This window comes from Pagrus major, chromosome 6 (assembly GCF_040436345.1).
Source record: "Pagrus major chromosome 6, Pma_NU_1.0".
Classification (NCBI taxonomy): domain Eukaryota; kingdom Metazoa; phylum Chordata; class Actinopteri; order Spariformes; family Sparidae; genus Pagrus; species Pagrus major.
In genome coordinates this window covers 11,996,397-12,013,499 of record NC_133220.1, presented here as the reverse complement: position 1 = coordinate 12,013,499, position 17,103 = coordinate 11,996,397, and the positions used below count along the sequence as shown (strand labels likewise).

At 39.8% G+C, this 17,103-nt stretch overlaps 1 protein-coding gene across 2 annotated transcripts in view; it reads left to right on the top strand.

Annotated features, from left to right (window-relative positions):
* The window catches only part of asic1b (acid-sensing (proton-gated) ion channel 1b), a 157,867-nt gene extending 141,058 nt beyond the window's left edge, over positions 1 to 16,809 (top strand). For both annotated transcript variants that reach the window (XM_073468589.1, XM_073468588.1), the window contains 8 exons: positions 1,156 to 1,283; positions 9,414 to 9,564; positions 10,524 to 10,580; positions 11,085 to 11,238; positions 14,046 to 14,137; positions 14,436 to 14,515; positions 15,119 to 15,220; positions 15,993 to 16,809. In XM_073468589.1, the coding sequence (XP_073324690.1) occupies positions 1,156 to 1,283; positions 9,414 to 9,564; positions 10,524 to 10,580; positions 11,085 to 11,238; positions 14,046 to 14,137; positions 14,436 to 14,515; positions 15,119 to 15,220; positions 15,993 to 16,088 (860 nt within the window). In that variant the 3' untranslated portion in view covers positions 16,089 to 16,809. The remainder of the gene's footprint in view (positions 1 to 1,155; positions 1,284 to 9,413; positions 9,565 to 10,523; positions 10,581 to 11,084; positions 11,239 to 14,045; positions 14,138 to 14,435; positions 14,516 to 15,118; positions 15,221 to 15,992) is intronic.
* Positions 16,810 to 17,103: the final 294 nt, after the last annotated feature.

Sequence of the window (17,103 nt, the reverse complement as noted above, 5' to 3'; positions counted from 1 at the left end):
TTTCACATCAAAGCACTGTGAATGAAATAACTCAGAGGCAGCTGAATAATCCTTGTTAGTGTCAACTGTGATCAAGTTTCCCTTTCATTCCAAGTCAGTCCAAATGTTATTATTCCAATTGGATGACAGATGGCCATGACTTAAAGATGGCGTTCACTTTTGCAAGCAGGAGCTTGGGCACTACTTATGTATATGTGCTGCTCCAAGCCTCAAGCATTTGTCTTGGCAGCGGCAGAAAATGGCTTTGTATCCAGTCTCAGAACAGCAATGTCGAACAGTTAAAGTCTGTCGGTCTTTGTCAAGGCTCTCTTACTAAATTCCAGCCGCATCCCTGAGCTCTTTAATTGAAAATGGTGAAAAAGCCTGGCACTTAGAAGGCGATTCCAAGTGACAAGCAGGGAGGAGAGACGGCAGGAAACAGACATCCCACTTTATCCTTGAGCCAGCACTCAAAGGAACTAAATCTCTTGAATCCAGCCTGCCATCACCATGATAAGCAGGACCAGGTCTTTGCAAATGTGATAGAAATATGTTTGCACAAGTATTTGAGTCGCCATGTCATTGTGATGTTCCCCAGATCTCTGTATCAAAGAGGCCACCTGCTTCATTTAAAATCTATACAGCAGAGTGCTATAGTAAAGAAAGCTGTCAGCTGTATTGATTTTCCTTTTATCCTCATCATCATTTATTTATTAATTTATCCGTTCACTTCCATTTCCCCCTGCAGTAAATAAGACTCCTGTGGGGCACGTATTGTCATCAGCCGTCCTACTTAGGAAGTCCATCTTCTTTATCCTTTCAAACCTCATCCCAGCTATTGTTAACTCCTCAAGGATCACAGTGTGTTTGTCCTTCATGGCAGTCCATAGGTAAAACTAATGAATAAGTAATGACTCTCCAGTAGGGCTTCTTCCTAGTTCATATAAGACTGCAAGTCAATGAAATTTTTTAATTTCTCCTGTGCTTGCTTCATTATTTCTTAGATTTTGTGTCTGGTTTGTTTTTGTACTCACTGGCTGAAAGGTATTCCTCCGCTGCAAAGCCTTTTTCTCCATCCCATTAGTAAAAACAGCTGCTCGGTACATCGTGCAAGCCTATGTGTGCATACAAATCATCATCCCTGTTGTAAATGTCCTAACCTCTTCTTGTCAACAGACGAGACGTCGTTTGAAGCAGGTATCAAAGTTCAGATCCACACCCAGGACGAGCCGCCGTTTATAGACCAGCTGGGCTTCGGAGTGGCACCAGGGTTTCAGACCTTTGTCTCCTGTCAGGAACAACGGGTATGTCTTTGGAGAGATGACAGAGATGAAATACAGAAATATATATCAGCACATTTTATCAGAGAAAATCTGTAAATTAATATATTGTTTTGAGGATGTCTGTAAATCATTTGATTTTTTGCACTGTAATTATTATGCAAACATAAAATGAGACACAGCTTTAATAATAACAATAACCTTTATTGTAAGTGCTTCATAAAAAGTAAAAACAAAGTAAGTAAACTTTGTTTTTAGTGCCACACTGTCCCACCAGACTACAGACCAGCTGCTTTCCTCAGGCTGTGAGACACCTCAATTCATCCTCAGCACTCCACCATAAAAAATAGTTTTATTTTTATGACTAACTACTTATTTGTACCGCATTTTTAAAAACACACAGTTACAAAGTGCTTCACGTATAAGATAAAGCACGCAAGTACAACCAGGCGTACAAATGTACATACATCACACATGCAACAGCAAAGCACAATCACCTCTGGCCCTGATCAGATGATCAGAGAGGACGACCAGTAGAATAATTATTAATTCATTAATAATTGCTATTTTTAATAAGGGCTCAGTAATTCTGTTATGTATGCAGGTGGCAGGCCATACATGGCCTTACATGTAATTTTTACAATTTTTAAGTTGATTCTTCGTTTTACTGGAAGCCAATGAAGGAAGGCAAGAATATATAATAACAATAATCTAAACAACAATACATATATATATATATACATTTGGCTCAAATATTTCAACAACTTAAAATTGTTTATCTACTTTGCACGGTAATTTTGAGGTAATCGGTTTCCTTGATTTCTTTAATTAAAGTCACTTTGTCAGATTTTACAGTGTATTTTTTGTTGTTGTTGTCTTTTTTTCCTTCAAAATCTGAGATAAAGTGCATGTGCATATGGTCACGGAAGCCCACAAACGTATGCTGGGTCATGATGTGATGTAAAAGTAATGAGTGACACTTAAGAATGTAATAGAAAATTATCAGATTATTTTAACAAAACCGGATTGGTAAAAAAAAAAAAAAAAGAAAGAAAAGAAAAAGAGGACCGAACTACCTTATTAACATGCTAATCAAAACTTTGAATCAAATGTAACTCTCTCTGGTACTAGGGTTAATGGAGGGAGCCAGGTTATTGAATGCATCATTAAATAGTGAGGTGTTTAATGACCCAAACTGGATTATTTCAGAATTTTCTTCTCTGAGCTCATTAGACTGTTGCTGGTACCTGATTTTACAGACAAATAAAGTTGTGTGTCATCAGCATAGTAGTGAAAATACATTTTAGTGGTCTCTCTTAAAGTAGTCAAAATGTCATTAATTTTTAAGCCTGCAAAGTGGAGCTAGTGTATATGTGTAAGTCAGTGTGGCTAGTACTAAAAGTATGCCTTTCTTGTTTCATTTTTGTTTCATCATTACTCAACTGTTGCAAAGTTTTTGTTGTTGTTCATACTCTTGCGAATATCATCAATGATGTATACTGGGATCATTGGGAGTGTTTCTGGGCTTTGAACCTCAGACATCCTGCATGGCCTCAGGTGACCCAGCCTTTGTTGATCAAGCCCTGGCCTTTGTCCCAGTAGCACTCACACTATAGTGCTCTCTCCCCTTTATCCACAACCATCTGGAGGATCTTTCTGCTGCCTCCGAGGCACTCTTGATGACTCTGCCCTTGTCTGCCCCCCGTCACTCGGCAGCAGAGTGAGAGCTTTACTGAACTTTCACAGACCAGTCAGTGTCTCTATCATTTGAAATTTAAACTGTGAGCCCAAGCTGTTCAGTTAGCAAGCTTATCTACAATCCTCACTGAGGGTTTAACAATGTCAAAGGAAATAGGATTCACATTGTGAATGTATTTAAAGCGCCATTAAGTGATATTCTTATATGAATATTGATTCCCTGTAATCTGGGGTGGCTGGGGCTGAAACCACGGAGAACTGTCACCCAACGCGCTGCCCTGCACGGATGTTAATATTCTGGTCCACACACAGACTACTTGGTTTTCGCAGAGGTCACAGAGTGATCTGAACACAAAGAGAATTTAATGTACACAAGCAGCAACCTGGTACTGACAGCAAACCAACTATGATTTAACATGTGATCCATGAACTGAACACTGGGAAAGATTAATTGAAAACACAGGTCAAGAACAAAGTCTCTCAATTTAAATTTTCTTTTTTTTTCCTCCATTACAAACATTTGAAAATGTTAACTTGATAATCAAAATGGTCATATATAGTCAGGGTACTGTTACAGGGAAAATAACTATGTACATTTCATCAGTTTCTATACAACCTTAAGGCAATTGTACTTTACTTGAGTGTATCCATTTTACGGTACTTTATGCTTCCTTTACTAAATTTCAGAGGCAGATATGATACTCAGCTACATTTGTCTGACAGCTGAAGTTACTGGTTACCTTTCAGACTTAGCTTTTACATAAAAAACTTATGATAATACTATCAAAAACAATGTACTGTTCAAGATTAACCCAGTGGACCCTACGTTTTTTGGCTTGTGACCTCTTGAAAGACAGCAGTTGTATGTGTAGTTGGGGCTCCTTGTCATGAGTTGTCAACATTTCAACCATAAGTGATTTCCTCTCTAAACTGTTGTGTGTCCAGAGAACTAAAATTATCTCAAATGTTGCGTAAAAAGCTTAGATACAGAAAGCTCCATTAATTAATACTAATTTGTGAAACAGAACAAAACAGGCAGCCAAGTCTCCAGGATAAAGTGTTGGCAGAATGTTCATGTCATAGGCTATTTACCGTATTTATATTTCTACATAATGTACCATATCACGTTCACATTATATGTTTATGACCTGATTGTCATATCAAGAGCTGGAGGGGACAGCAGTGGAGTAAGTTTGAGACTATGTTTCAACATTAGTCGATGTGAAACTTATTGATATTTTTAAATGCAGCAAAGGGCCACATTTCAGATTCGACCCCCTAGGCCACTGCGGCCACTGCGGCGAGGACGTATGTTTTTGCTCCACCTACTGAGCTACTGGGGCGCCCACAGTGGATATTTTTATGGAGCCAAAACATGATGTTTTCCTAATCCTAACCAAGTGTTTTTTTGTCCCTAGACCTAAGACAGTGTCACAACATAAAATAGAAAATTTTACCTTAAGAAACGTAAAGCAGCTTATTAACATAAAGAAATGTAAAGTTTCAACATATCCATGGTTTGCAGAAACATAAATTGACAAAATTAATTCTGGCGAGTGGGTTGTCCCACGACTGCTCAGATTTATCTTGTGGCCCTTTTTAGGGGCCAAAACCCAGATTTGGGAACCAATGGACGGAAATACCTCATGGTGTACTGTGTAAATGAGTTAAAACTAGCTCCATCTCAACCAGCTACAACTGTAAAATTCTACATACACATCATTGCATCACCAACAATCTAATAACTTAATAGTTTTAGTTAATTTTCTGCAGAACAACTACTTTTGTTTTTGATACTTAAAGTACATTTAGAACTTTTACTGAAGACACATTTTAAACTTTACTTGTAATGTGTACTTTTGCCTTTGCTGTATTGGTACTTTTACTTAAATAAATGGTCCAAATACTTCCGCCCCCACTACATAAAATGTTTCCTAACTATGGGTATTCATTCCGTCAGGTAACACTGTGGATGTGCCGCACAGGGGAAGTAACATATTCATCACTGGCCCTGTTCAAGGCTTTAGTTGGACTCCGGGGAGTTGAAATGATGCGTCCCACACAGTAAGCACTGCGCTATCAGCACTGTGCTGTGTGTTTGAAGGACAAATGCTATTCTGCTTTCGCACAAAGGAGGTTAAAAACATAATTTTGGCTGGCAATCAATCCCGTGTTTCACAAAGCAGGCAAAAACTCTGCCACATACTCCTCAATAATGCGACAATGGTGACAGTTACTTTTTCATTCCTCCTTTAATATAATGCCAAGCCTCAGTGTGAGGATGTTTACTTCATATTTAAGTGCAATTGAGGGGACTGCTAATGATTGAGGGAGACCTTGGGCCCTTGATAGTAACACACTCAAAGTTGTTAAAGAAACACAAACTGTCCGGGAAGTCTGTCCTGCTCACTGAAAAGAAGTCTGCTTTGAGTTATTCTGGTGGAGTGTGAATAATTCTGCTGGTGTGATGGCGAGCATACAGCCAGACAAATCATATACTCTGCCCCCTAATATGCTACAGAACCATGCATAATGAATGGAGGAGAGAAAGGGATGGATCTGAGAGTGATCTCAGTCCTTCCACGTCCACTCTACCAGTGAGTGTGTTCCAGTGTCGGCGGGCTGCAGCAGGATTTTGCATGCTGCCAATGTCGCGTCTGCAGGAAACTGTCCCTCTTTGTTTTTCTCCATTTCTTCACTAGCTCCCATACTTTTATTCCTCTCCAGCAGTCATTACAATTCCTTGGATACAGTTCCTCTCTTTTTAATGTGATTCCCCTCTCTTGCTCTCTCTCTCTCTGTATTTATTTCCTTCATTGGCTGGCAGGCTTGCTCTTCATTAATCTAATGCAGTTTGCTCAGTCATTCAGCTCCCTGCTTCAGCAGTCCTGTAGTGTAAAACTGTTGGAGTCTCTTCAGCCGGCCAAACTGTCACTCACCAGGATCGCACAAAAGAAAAATCTGCAATTTCCCCCTATTTAACATGAATAGCGAAAAATTCTAAATGTTTCTTCTCTCAGCTTGTGTCCATCCTCTTTTGCTGTCCACTGAGTCTTGCTGACTCTCGCCTTTCCTGTTTTTCTTTGTTTGTTTTTTTTTTTTACATTTGTTTGCTCTCTCTCTCTCTCTCTGTCAGTTAATGAAAAAGGAACTGACCCCACAACCTTAAGATTATATCCAATTTTCTGAAAGGAACAGTTCACCCAAAAATGATAATTCAGTCACTATCTACTCACCCCCATGCCAATGAAAATACAGATTAAGTTTCATATTCCACAAAAGATTTCTGGACACAACTGAAGTAGATGGAGACTTATTTTATGGAATTAAAAAAACAACTTAAAAAAACAGAAATGGTTTGAAAATTGATTTGAAAAGACGTCACTTACACTCTTTCTGAGCCGAAATCATCACTGTAGCTGCTGAGATAAAAGCATTAGTGTTCACCCCATCTGAAGCTGTTGCACAAGCTTGACGTGTAAATAACGTCAAAAAAACAAAACACAAAATGGCTCCATACAGCTTGGTCAACATAATCCAAGACTCCATAATCTCCTGGATCCCAGATTGATTTGAAAAGACAATATTTACACCCTTGACACGACATCAAGCTTTAGCACTTATTATCTTAGCAGCTACAGTGAAGATTTCGGCTTAAAAAAAAGGTTGTAAATAACAAATCAATTGTAGACTTGGACAAGCTGTATGGAGCCGTTTAAATTTTCCTCTTTTTTTTGTCGTTTATTAACGTTTCAAAGCAGTCCCCCATCTACTTGAGTTGTTTAGCAGAATGCTGCAACACAAACAGAAATGTTTGGTGAAACTTCACCAGTCTTTTCATCAGCATGGGGGTGAGTAGATTAAAACTAAATTTAAATCTTTGGCTGAAATGTTCCTTTAATGGTTTTTAAAGAACCAACAGAACCACTAAGATGTCATGAAATCTTCTACACCAGACTCATATTTATCCGTACTTGCAGAGTTAAGCTTTTCCAGAAGTTTAACCAAGGGGAAGTAACGTTGCCACAAGGTGGTTTAGGATGGTTGTGCAGCGCTTATGTAAATTCAGAGAGATCGAAATAGCAGAACTCTGAGGGTAAGAGAGCCATTACCCAATCATAAGAGGTCTAGCCCTAGTGATGAGGTGAATAAATAAACAAGCACCTTTCATTGATTGATTGACATTTTACTCAGCTCTAATGGTTTTTATGTTCTGTTTGACTTTGTCAGACGTCCTTGATGTTAAAATAAGCAGAAGAATCGTCCTAGACTCCACATAAGATTTCAGTCGGATCTGTCTGGTTTTCTGCGGTGTGTTGTACTGTACAAAGTATGTGTTTGAATACTGCGCGGGCATGTTAAACATCGGCTTTGGGTTATTAGTAACCACATCCAGTGCACGACACACATGGCTGCCTCCTGCAGCCCGGTAGCAATTGTGAGATGCAGGTCCCTAAATCACAACAGTGGCCTTTAATTTATTGCTGTGTGAGCACTCAGTGATTCACTGTTTGAAGTGATGAGACGGAAACACACAGGGGCTGTTTTACAGCTCGCTACCTCATTTAATGTGTCAAATTTTTTTGCCCTTCATTTTAAGGCAGCTGAATGTAAATGGATACTGTTCATATTTTACTATGAAACACAAATTGTAAAAAAAAAAAAAATGCACTCTGCTGGAGTGCTTTTGATTTTGAACAGTATGATGCAACCTCAAGTATAAACATGATTCAGTGGAGCTGAGTGGGAGGCATTCTTATTTACATCTGTTGCACTGTATATAACCCAGTTGTTGTATTAATTATTTAGTCAGTGGTGGCCGGGAGTTGTGATTTCTTCAGTGGTCAAGCAATATGTTCATGATTATCTCATCTTACTTTTCAGGTTGAATTGGGAATTTTTGCTGTTTTTCTGGCCTTGACTTCTTTTAGTATTCGTTGAGATAGCGCAAGCTATGTGCATTCATAGGTTTCTTTCGTACATGTACAGCTCAAACAATTCATCAACTAGAACAACTCTCAGTGGAGCGCTTACCTCCTCAAAGCCCTGACAGTTCCCTTTAATTCAACCAAGCCTAATGCAATATCAAACTCAAAAGTCCACTTTAAAGTTTAAACCACCCCTGACTGCTTAAACCTAAATAAAGCTCACCAGATGAAGCATCTGCATCAAACTGTACTCACTCGTAGATTCAGCCACCTACATATGCCAGATGTTTTCATCAAAATCCAAACATATTGCCAGAGAAATTTATAAAAAATTTCAAAAAACACCCGATCGCGCAATGTTAAAAAAAGTGAAGGAAAGATACGTCCCTTTAGCTGGATCCATACCAAAAGTTAATGGGGTCTACTCTGGGCCGAGAACCATCCTGTATCCAAGTTTGCTTGAAATCTGTTCTGCAGTTTTTGTGTAATCCTGCTGACAAATAAACCAACAAACAATCAAACGATTATGAAAACATAACCTCCTTGGCGGAGGTAATTAAAAGATTTTTTTGTTAACTGAATACCTCTGTGTGTTTTGGACTGTTGGTTTTACAAAATTAGAAACTAGAATACGTCATTTGAAGCCTTGAAAACATGTCTTTCAAAATTTTCTCAAATGTCATCACAGATCATGAATAGTGTTTCATCTGCATTCATTCAGGAGTAGTGGGCAACACAATAAGAACATTACCACCACAATTCATTATTATAATCTAGATCACAAAACAAAACAAAAAACACAAACATAAGGCACAGTGCATATAATTAGCTCTTTAATCATGATCAAATTACTTGTGAACAGTAGTGCTGCAGGCACTTAAAGCACTAGAACCAAAACTGAGGCCAACAGGGATGGAACAAACACCAAAATGTACCCCCTGCCACAATTGCAACAAAACAATCGCAGAGGAAAAACTGATGGAAAATAATCACTGCAGATGCTTCTGAGTCTCTCTGTGTTGACCTTGTGGCTCCAGAGTTGTCTATACACCGATAGAAAGTGGATATTTTACAGCACAGGTTGTACAAGAGTGATAGAAAATGTACATTTTTGGATCAAAACATGGCACCACACTTTGTCCTGCAGCAAAGCTGTTTAAGAGTAACTTACAGCATCACAGCTGTTCTACCCAGCTGATACTATTCAGTTCCTGCATGTAGAGTGGGCAGTACAATGAAAGCACAGAGGGAGAATAGGAATAGGAGAAGCGTAGGAGAGAAGCTCCCACAGTAAGCACCACTATGCACATGTATTCACCATGGAGTAAAGAACGAGATTCATTTTCCATGCCAAATTCGATAAATGTGCGATGGCGTCTCATATAGCGAGAGTAATAAGTTTATCACCATATTGACAGAAAGTACAAGGTCAAATGACTGCATTAACAGGATGCAGGAGGGGATGTTCAACAGACAGTATGCTCTGAAGCTGAAGTGTTTCTGCACTGCTGTTTCCCTTCTCTCTCAGCTGACGTACCTGCCTCCACCGTGGGGGGACTGCAAGGCCACGCCGATGGACTCAGACTTCTTCAGCACGTACAGCATCACGGCCTGCCGGATCGACTGTGAGACACGATACCTGGTGGAGAACTGCAACTGCAGGATGGTCCACATGCCGGGTAGGAACCAGAAGATACTAACACCTTATATCTTCATTTAAAGATGTAGATGTTACAGAGTCTGTTGTGGTTGGAAGTGCTTTCATTCGGAATTATAGTGACAGAAACAATCTTGAAGAAACAAACTGCTTTTGCCGGCGACTGCAGCAAATCAGATACTTACACACTCCAGTGAATCGGAAAACTCAACTATTTTCACTTTGTGTTTGTGCAGTGATTACAGCTGGCACATGCTGTCTACCTCCTACATTTAATCACTGTGTGACATCTCAGATGGCAAATTGAAAAGGAGTTTGGCAAAGAGGAAACATTTGGATTTGGCCTCCGTTAACCTGCACTCACCTGTCCAATAATTGTTAATGTCTCTCTCTTCAGTCAGGGTCACTTTCAGCTCTGTGTTTGCATATTAAAAGCCAGCCAATCTGTCTGTGTGATATTCACGATTAGCAGCTATTTTATACATGATTGTGCAGATGATTAATGTGAGTCTACCGAGAACTCCCCAGTTTAAATCCTCTACCCTGTGGATTGTGCTCTGCTGCCATTTATCTCTGCTATCTCCCTGTCATTAGAGAGGTTTTTTTCAAAGCGTATGAACAAAAATACTGTGAATAATAGCAGCTGGGAAATAATTTCCTCCCCCATCGAGGACATGTCTTTTATCCTGTGTCATCCCAAAAGAGGGAGAGGGGTGGTTTGATTGCCAGGCAGAGAAAGATGGAGGTGGAGAGGGTGGTGGAGACACGGATGACAGAGACTGAAAGTGGTGAGGAGATGCAGCAGAAGTGCATAAGTTAATGAAATCAATTACGAGATGAGATCAAATTCCAGGACAGTAATGACAGTGTAGGACAAATTAATCATAAGCGCAGATCCTGTCTCCCTTTGTGCTTCTTTGAAACCCTTGTCTTGTTTTTTGTTCAGCCTGAGAACATTGTGTTTCCTCTGCCTGTCCTTAGGAGATGCCCCATACTGCACCCCGGAGCAGTACAAGGAGTGTGCGGATCCTGCCTTGGGTAAGGAGATAACCCAGCATGTCTCTGTGCGTGTGTGCGTATACACTGTCCAATGTGTATATCCCACTGTTCGGAGCCGCTGATCCCGGCTGATAACGGATAATAGTTTTCCTTCAGCTTGATGGTAGCTTTTCTCAAACGGTAAAGCTCCAGCCTGGCACCAAGGCTCTCCTTTTCACACTCCCCTGTCCCTCCATCAACTGATACCTTTCATGTCTGTAGCTTGTTTTCTTATTGACTCGCAATCTCTCTTTCGTGACACCAACTCACGTGTTGGCCTCTGGCTGCTGCTGCTGTCTGTCTGACTCTGTCGCCGTGTGTCTCATATCTTTTGTGTTTCTTTATAAGGGTCTCAGGGGAGTTTTTCTTTGACGTTTTCTTTCACTCTGCTGGCATTTTGTTTGTCATCCTGGGGTGACAATAAATCTATCTGTCCCTGTGTTTTCTCTCTTTCAATCTCTCTATCTTCCCTCTCTCTGCCTGTCTGTCTACTCTATTTCTTAGACTTTCTCGTCGAGAGAGACAATGACTACTGTGTGTGCGAGACGCCGTGCAACATGACACGCTACGGTAAAGAGATGTCCTTTGTCAAAATACCCAGCAAAGCATCAGCCAAGTACCTTGCCAAGAAATTCAACAAGACAGAGCAGTACATAGCGTAAGTCATATTCTTATGTCTTATTTATTCAAGGATGGATTTTTAGCACTGCTTTACTTTTTATTCAGTTTTACACATTATCATCTTGATGCTGTTCAGTGTAACCAGTCTTGTACTACAGCTTGTGCTTTTAGAAAAAATACTCTGCTTTGAACATTATCAGTGGTGACAAACCTCTGTGGTCTTCATGTGAGCCACTAAACCCAAAAGTATTTGTTTACCATTGTTTTAAGTGGATCAAACCATTTACACCCACACAATAAAAACCCTAAAAGCACCACAAGAAATGATAGAAATTGAAATTGAAACTGATACAAGGCTGCACAATAACTGCTGTAACAAGTTCATCTGGTTTTTTTATTGAGGTGGAGAAATAGAATAAAGAGATTCCAGTCAAAGCTTAACTTGATTAATGAGCCAATATCCAGTGTTTCTCTGCCAAAATGACTGAAAAGATCAAAAGTAGTTCAAGGAAATAAGGAGAGGGTGCAATAATAGTTGAATCTTTTATCTATCATTCCCAGCGGAGCTGTTGAGGACAAGATAATTACACCATATGTAGTCAGAGTGCTGCAAAAACCTTTCACTTCTCCCTTCAGAAATGTTTTTTTAATTCCCTGTGGATAGATGTGAGCCGCTCCGCTTCATTTTTTTGACTGGCCATATTTCCCATCAGTCTGATGAACAGTAGCTTGGAGGGTTCTGGTATCTGGGATTCACAGGGTTTACTGGTGTGAAACTGAAGTCTGTCACAGTCTTTCTACTGGGAACCTGACACACAGACAGAGAGAGAGAGAGAGACATCGGCTGTTTGACAGCAGCTCTGATCAGATGTATTGCGGGTTACTCACAAAAAATGAGAACACCTGACAGTGAGGAAGCGTAATTCAAGCTACAGGCTGACACCTCACATAGGTGGGCCAGCAAATCAAGAGAAGACACCCAGGAATGTCAGTAATAACAAGATAAAAAACCACCTAGATCAGTGATTCCCAGCCAAGGGCACCAGTATCACACCCAAGGGGGGTAATCTAACTCTGCAGCTGCAAGGGGGAACGTGGAAAGATTGTAGAGAAGCTAAACTGATTTTGAAAAAGTAATGAAATAGAAACTGCAACTTTGATTTAAAAATATATCCACATATTGAGTTAGCTGTAACACGCTGTGCATGAAAACTAGTTAGCAAGCAAGCAGAGACGTCTTAGCAGTTAGCTTAAGGTAAGGGATGAATGGTTGAAACAGATACTGAGCTAAACATCATCAAAAAAACAGTTCAAATAGTTAGCTAAACGTAATGGGAACTAGATAAAGAGTAGACACGTTTTCCAGAAATATAAATATAGTAAAAGAATTTAATATCCATTTAATAATTAATTCCAGTTTATAGTCTTAATGGAAAAACTTTGACAAATGAAACATCAGTTTGTCTACTGGCAGGGAGGGAGGGATCGTAGGGATTTAAACTGAACATTTGACAAAGATATAAAATGTTAGACAACAGGATGGCCATCAGAACTAGACAGATTTCAATTCAAAAGACACTGAAGGTTAAGAGCGTATGAGTAAAATACTAAGGACGGAAAAAAAATTAGTATATCTCAAAAAGGAGTTTTGGCAGAAAAACCATGGACAGGTATGAGACATCAGTTTGTCTTTTGGCAGACAGAGAGGGATCATCAAAGACCATCTGTATTATGAATTTCATGGCTCTGCATCGCTTCTGCTTCAAGATGTTACAATTGCCCTGATCTCTAATGATAAAAGTAATAATAAAATAATAATAATAATCATAAAAGTAGCTAATTGATATACAGTAGATATAATTTGCTAATTTTGCTAATAGCCAAAAGTAATTTTTCAAAAAAAATGAGTGTAAAGTAATGGATAAAAGCTTCAAATAGTTGGCTAAACATAATGTAGACACCTGCTGTGATAAGACAAAATGTCCGCCGTGAAAGAGGTCTGATTGAGCTCATCTAACAGGGGTGTGGGTGTAAAAAAAAGGGTTTGAAACCACGAACCGGAGATTACCTCACCAGTTGATGATGAATCAAGTGCATGATGATTGTTCTTCATGGTGTTTTTATGTGCTTTTAATAAAGTTGTTGCAGTCAAACTGCAGGAGCTGGAACTATATCCGCCACATTATTCAGCGTGAAACGAGCAGATGCTGTGTGATCATTTTGTATTAATACATCTCCATCTCGACATTATCGGATGTAATTTGCCTTTTTTCAACTCAGCCCTCGGCTTTACCAGAGTTCCTCTTAAGACTGACATATACCGTAATCACTTGTCTCGACTGAAATTTGAGAAATAAAACAGTTGAGTCCAATAAAAATAAAACAAAACAAGAACTACAAAGTCGAATTATGGTTTTGATCTCAACTCCAGTGGGGTGTGAAGTCTGATACGTCCCACAGAGAGGATATTCAGGAATCAAAATAATAGTCTGCCTTGCCCTGGGCCTTTGAACTAATCCCCATTCTTTCTTCTTTCTGCTGAAGTAGAGACTTTAAGACATTAACACAGTATGAAATCAAACAGCTGTCATCACTTCCCTTGTTTTCCTCAATGACCACAGCCACCGAGAGGGGAAATTAGTTAGTGATGGCAGGTTATTTGCTCAACTTGACACATGTGCTCTGTTATCTGCAGGAAGTGGCAGCCTCACCAGTCATCTTCTCCGCCTGAGGAAACTGATAAAAAAAAAAAATATATGTATATATAGAAAATATAAACTGAGACATTTGAATATGTGACTTAAGACTTCATGCTTCTCTCCCTCTCTCTCTCTCTGTTTGCAGTGATAACATTCTGGTTCTGGATATCTACTTTGAGGCGCTGAACTACGAAACCATTGAGCAAAAGAAAGCCTACGAATTGGCAGGCCTTCTGGGTAAGGAAATGGCTGTCAAGTGTTTTCTGGGGAATAGATAATATGCAGAATGCAACATGACAGATGCTTTTTATCCAAAGTGACAGTAACGCAAGTGCTTGCATTTTTATAATAAGTGCTCAGGTCCCAGTGGACATAAAACTGTCTCTCTAATCTATCAGGGCTTTTCAACTTTTTTTTTTTTTTTTTTGCAAACATCTATGTTTCCTGTTACATGTCTCACCTTTCAGTAATTAAAAATTTATGTTTCAAAGCTCATCTATGTGTCATGTGTCGTCCCTTTTATTTATCTTTCCAGGTGATATTGGAGGTCAGATGGGTCTCTTCATCGGAGCCAGCATCCTCACTATTCTCGAACTCTTTGACTATCTATATGAGGTAAAATATTTCTTTTTTTAAACGTCTCCCGTCATCTCACTTACATAAAACACCCAGTGCAATGTATTATTGAATTTCTTGATCACAAAAGGGAGGTTTTTCACATAATGCTCACACAATGTTACCATTTGCACAAGGACTTGTTTCTGCGAGCGTGACGAACGCTCTGTGTCCCTCACAACCCTGCAGCTTTGTCTCTGCGCGACACACACACACACACACACACACACATATACACACATATCTCAGCAGCAGCAACACCGAATACATTAACATTTTGGATGTATTATATTTTAGATTAGTCAGGATGTCTCTGTCCGCTCTCATTAGAGTAACTCTGTGTTGCATGCTTCTTTTGTCCCTTCCTTTCCACCAGCAATGCGGAGAGACTTTTTGTGTGTGTCAGTCCTTGACTTTAAATGTGTGTGTGTGCACATGTAGAAGATCAATGGGGTAGCATATGTAAAGATACATAAAATCAATATAATTTGAATTTAAGTTTTCCCTTCTTTAAAGTCAAAAGCAAAGTAAAAATACCTTTTTTTTTAATATTGTGTTTTGATCCCAAAAAGTAATTAATGGATGTCCTCGCCTGTTTTTCAGGTGATCAAGTACAAGCTGTGCAGATGCGTGAAGAAGAAACACAAAGGGCGCAACAACAACGACCGGGGAGCTGTGCTGAGCCTGGATGATGTGAAACGCCATGTCAGTAGGCTGCTTCTAAGTACTTTCATCTTGTCAGACCGCATTGCTTTGACACGGGGGGGCACACACTCTCTTCTTTGTCTTCACTGTCTCAACTGCAGCCAGAGTGATGCCGGACGAAACGTAGGTGGTGGGGAAGAGTAAACAAGAGAGTGAACAGATAAGGATGGAGGGAAGGACTTGAGAGACACGAAAGGGAGCGAGCGAGAGAGAGAGAGAGAGAGAAAGTGATTGGGATGAGAGGGAGAGAAAATTGAGAGGGAGAAGTAGGAGAGCGGAAAGTGGCTTCAATTTAATCAAAAGCTGGGGGACAGGACCAGAAGGGACAGGCCGGAATTAGAGCTTTGGAAGGTGTGACAGCTCACTTATCTCCAAGTGTAAATGAAGCCAGTTCACTTTAATTGTAAGTCTGCAGCCAGGAAGAGGGGAAAAAAAGGAAAAGACCCACTCCTCTGATCTGCTCTTCTGACATATTTGGTAGTCTTTCCATCCACCTTCATTATTTTCATCATATTTCTTCCTGAGTATTTCTCATAAGCTATTTCCTCTCGCCTCCTGCCCCAGCTTGTTGATCATGTCATGTTTTTCTGAGAGCATATTTTTGATTTTCAGGGTCGTCTCAAATGGGTTTTATTTTCTGTTTTATTCCGGTTGTGATGACTCCCCCCGTGTGCATTTGCCTTCCTATCTGTCTCAATGCTTCCTCTCCTGCTGATCATTCCTCACTTCTGTCTTTATCCTCCTCTCTACTTTATCTTTATCTCTCGCTCAGGCTCCTTGTGAGAACCTGCGTACACCATCAACATATCCTGGCAACATGCTACCTCATCACCCGGGCCAGGCCAACTTTGAAGACTTCACTTGCTGAGCAGACCCGGGTGGAGCATCAAAGCGTGCGTTATGCAACCAAAGCCAACCACACAACAAGAACTATCCAACACGGGGAGTGTGAGGAACTGATACGAAGTCTTAACAGAGGCACTTTTTACATAGAAACGGAGCAAAGCAGACAAATCAAACACGACAAACGCGGTGAAAACTGAGGCAAAGTGGAGAGGAAATCCCAAATATTAAAAAAATCTGTTAATTTTTCCGGAGAACATTTCATGCAGCACTCAAAACTCTTCTATTTCTGTGTTTTCCACTGGAATACTGCCGCAAACGAAAGGATGCTCACGGAGAAACCTTGCCAACACGGACCTTTCTTTCAAAAGACATTAAAAAAGAAAACAAAAAAAAAAAAAACAAGGGAAATGTACAGTTATCACATCATAGACAGCAGATCAGAAAAAGAGCCCCCATGCCTTTATATAACACAGCAACACACGCTGGTTTCAAACGAGTGGGACAAATATTCATACTGCTTTACTCCACTGTACATGTAGCAACATCTGTAACTGTTGCAGCGCTCCATAAAACAACAGCTGGACTCTTGTGTCGTTTGTTTCGAGAATGTATCGATGTTCGCGGTGAGTGTAGGAAGCCTTCGGGGAGTCGTGGTGGCGGTGGTCGTGGTAGAGGTGCATCATCTACCATCTGAAATGTACTGGTGATGATTTCAGGTCTCATCATGTAAATGCATGCTCGTAACCGTCCAGTGCATGTTTTTCATTTCATTTATACTTTTGATTTTTCTTTTTTTATATACATATAATAGTATATAAATATTATAATTACCAAGTTTGCCTCAATGATATACAGGAAAAGGAAGATGATACATCCCATATGTTTCTGTTTATGTGTGTAGCTATGCAGTGTGTGTGTGTGTGTGTGTGTGTGTGTGTCATCAGTGCCCAAGAAGGTACAGTGTGTGTTTGTTGATGCAAATGAATGAGCTGCACTTAATTACAATTCTCATTTTTTTTTCTTTAATTTTTTATTTT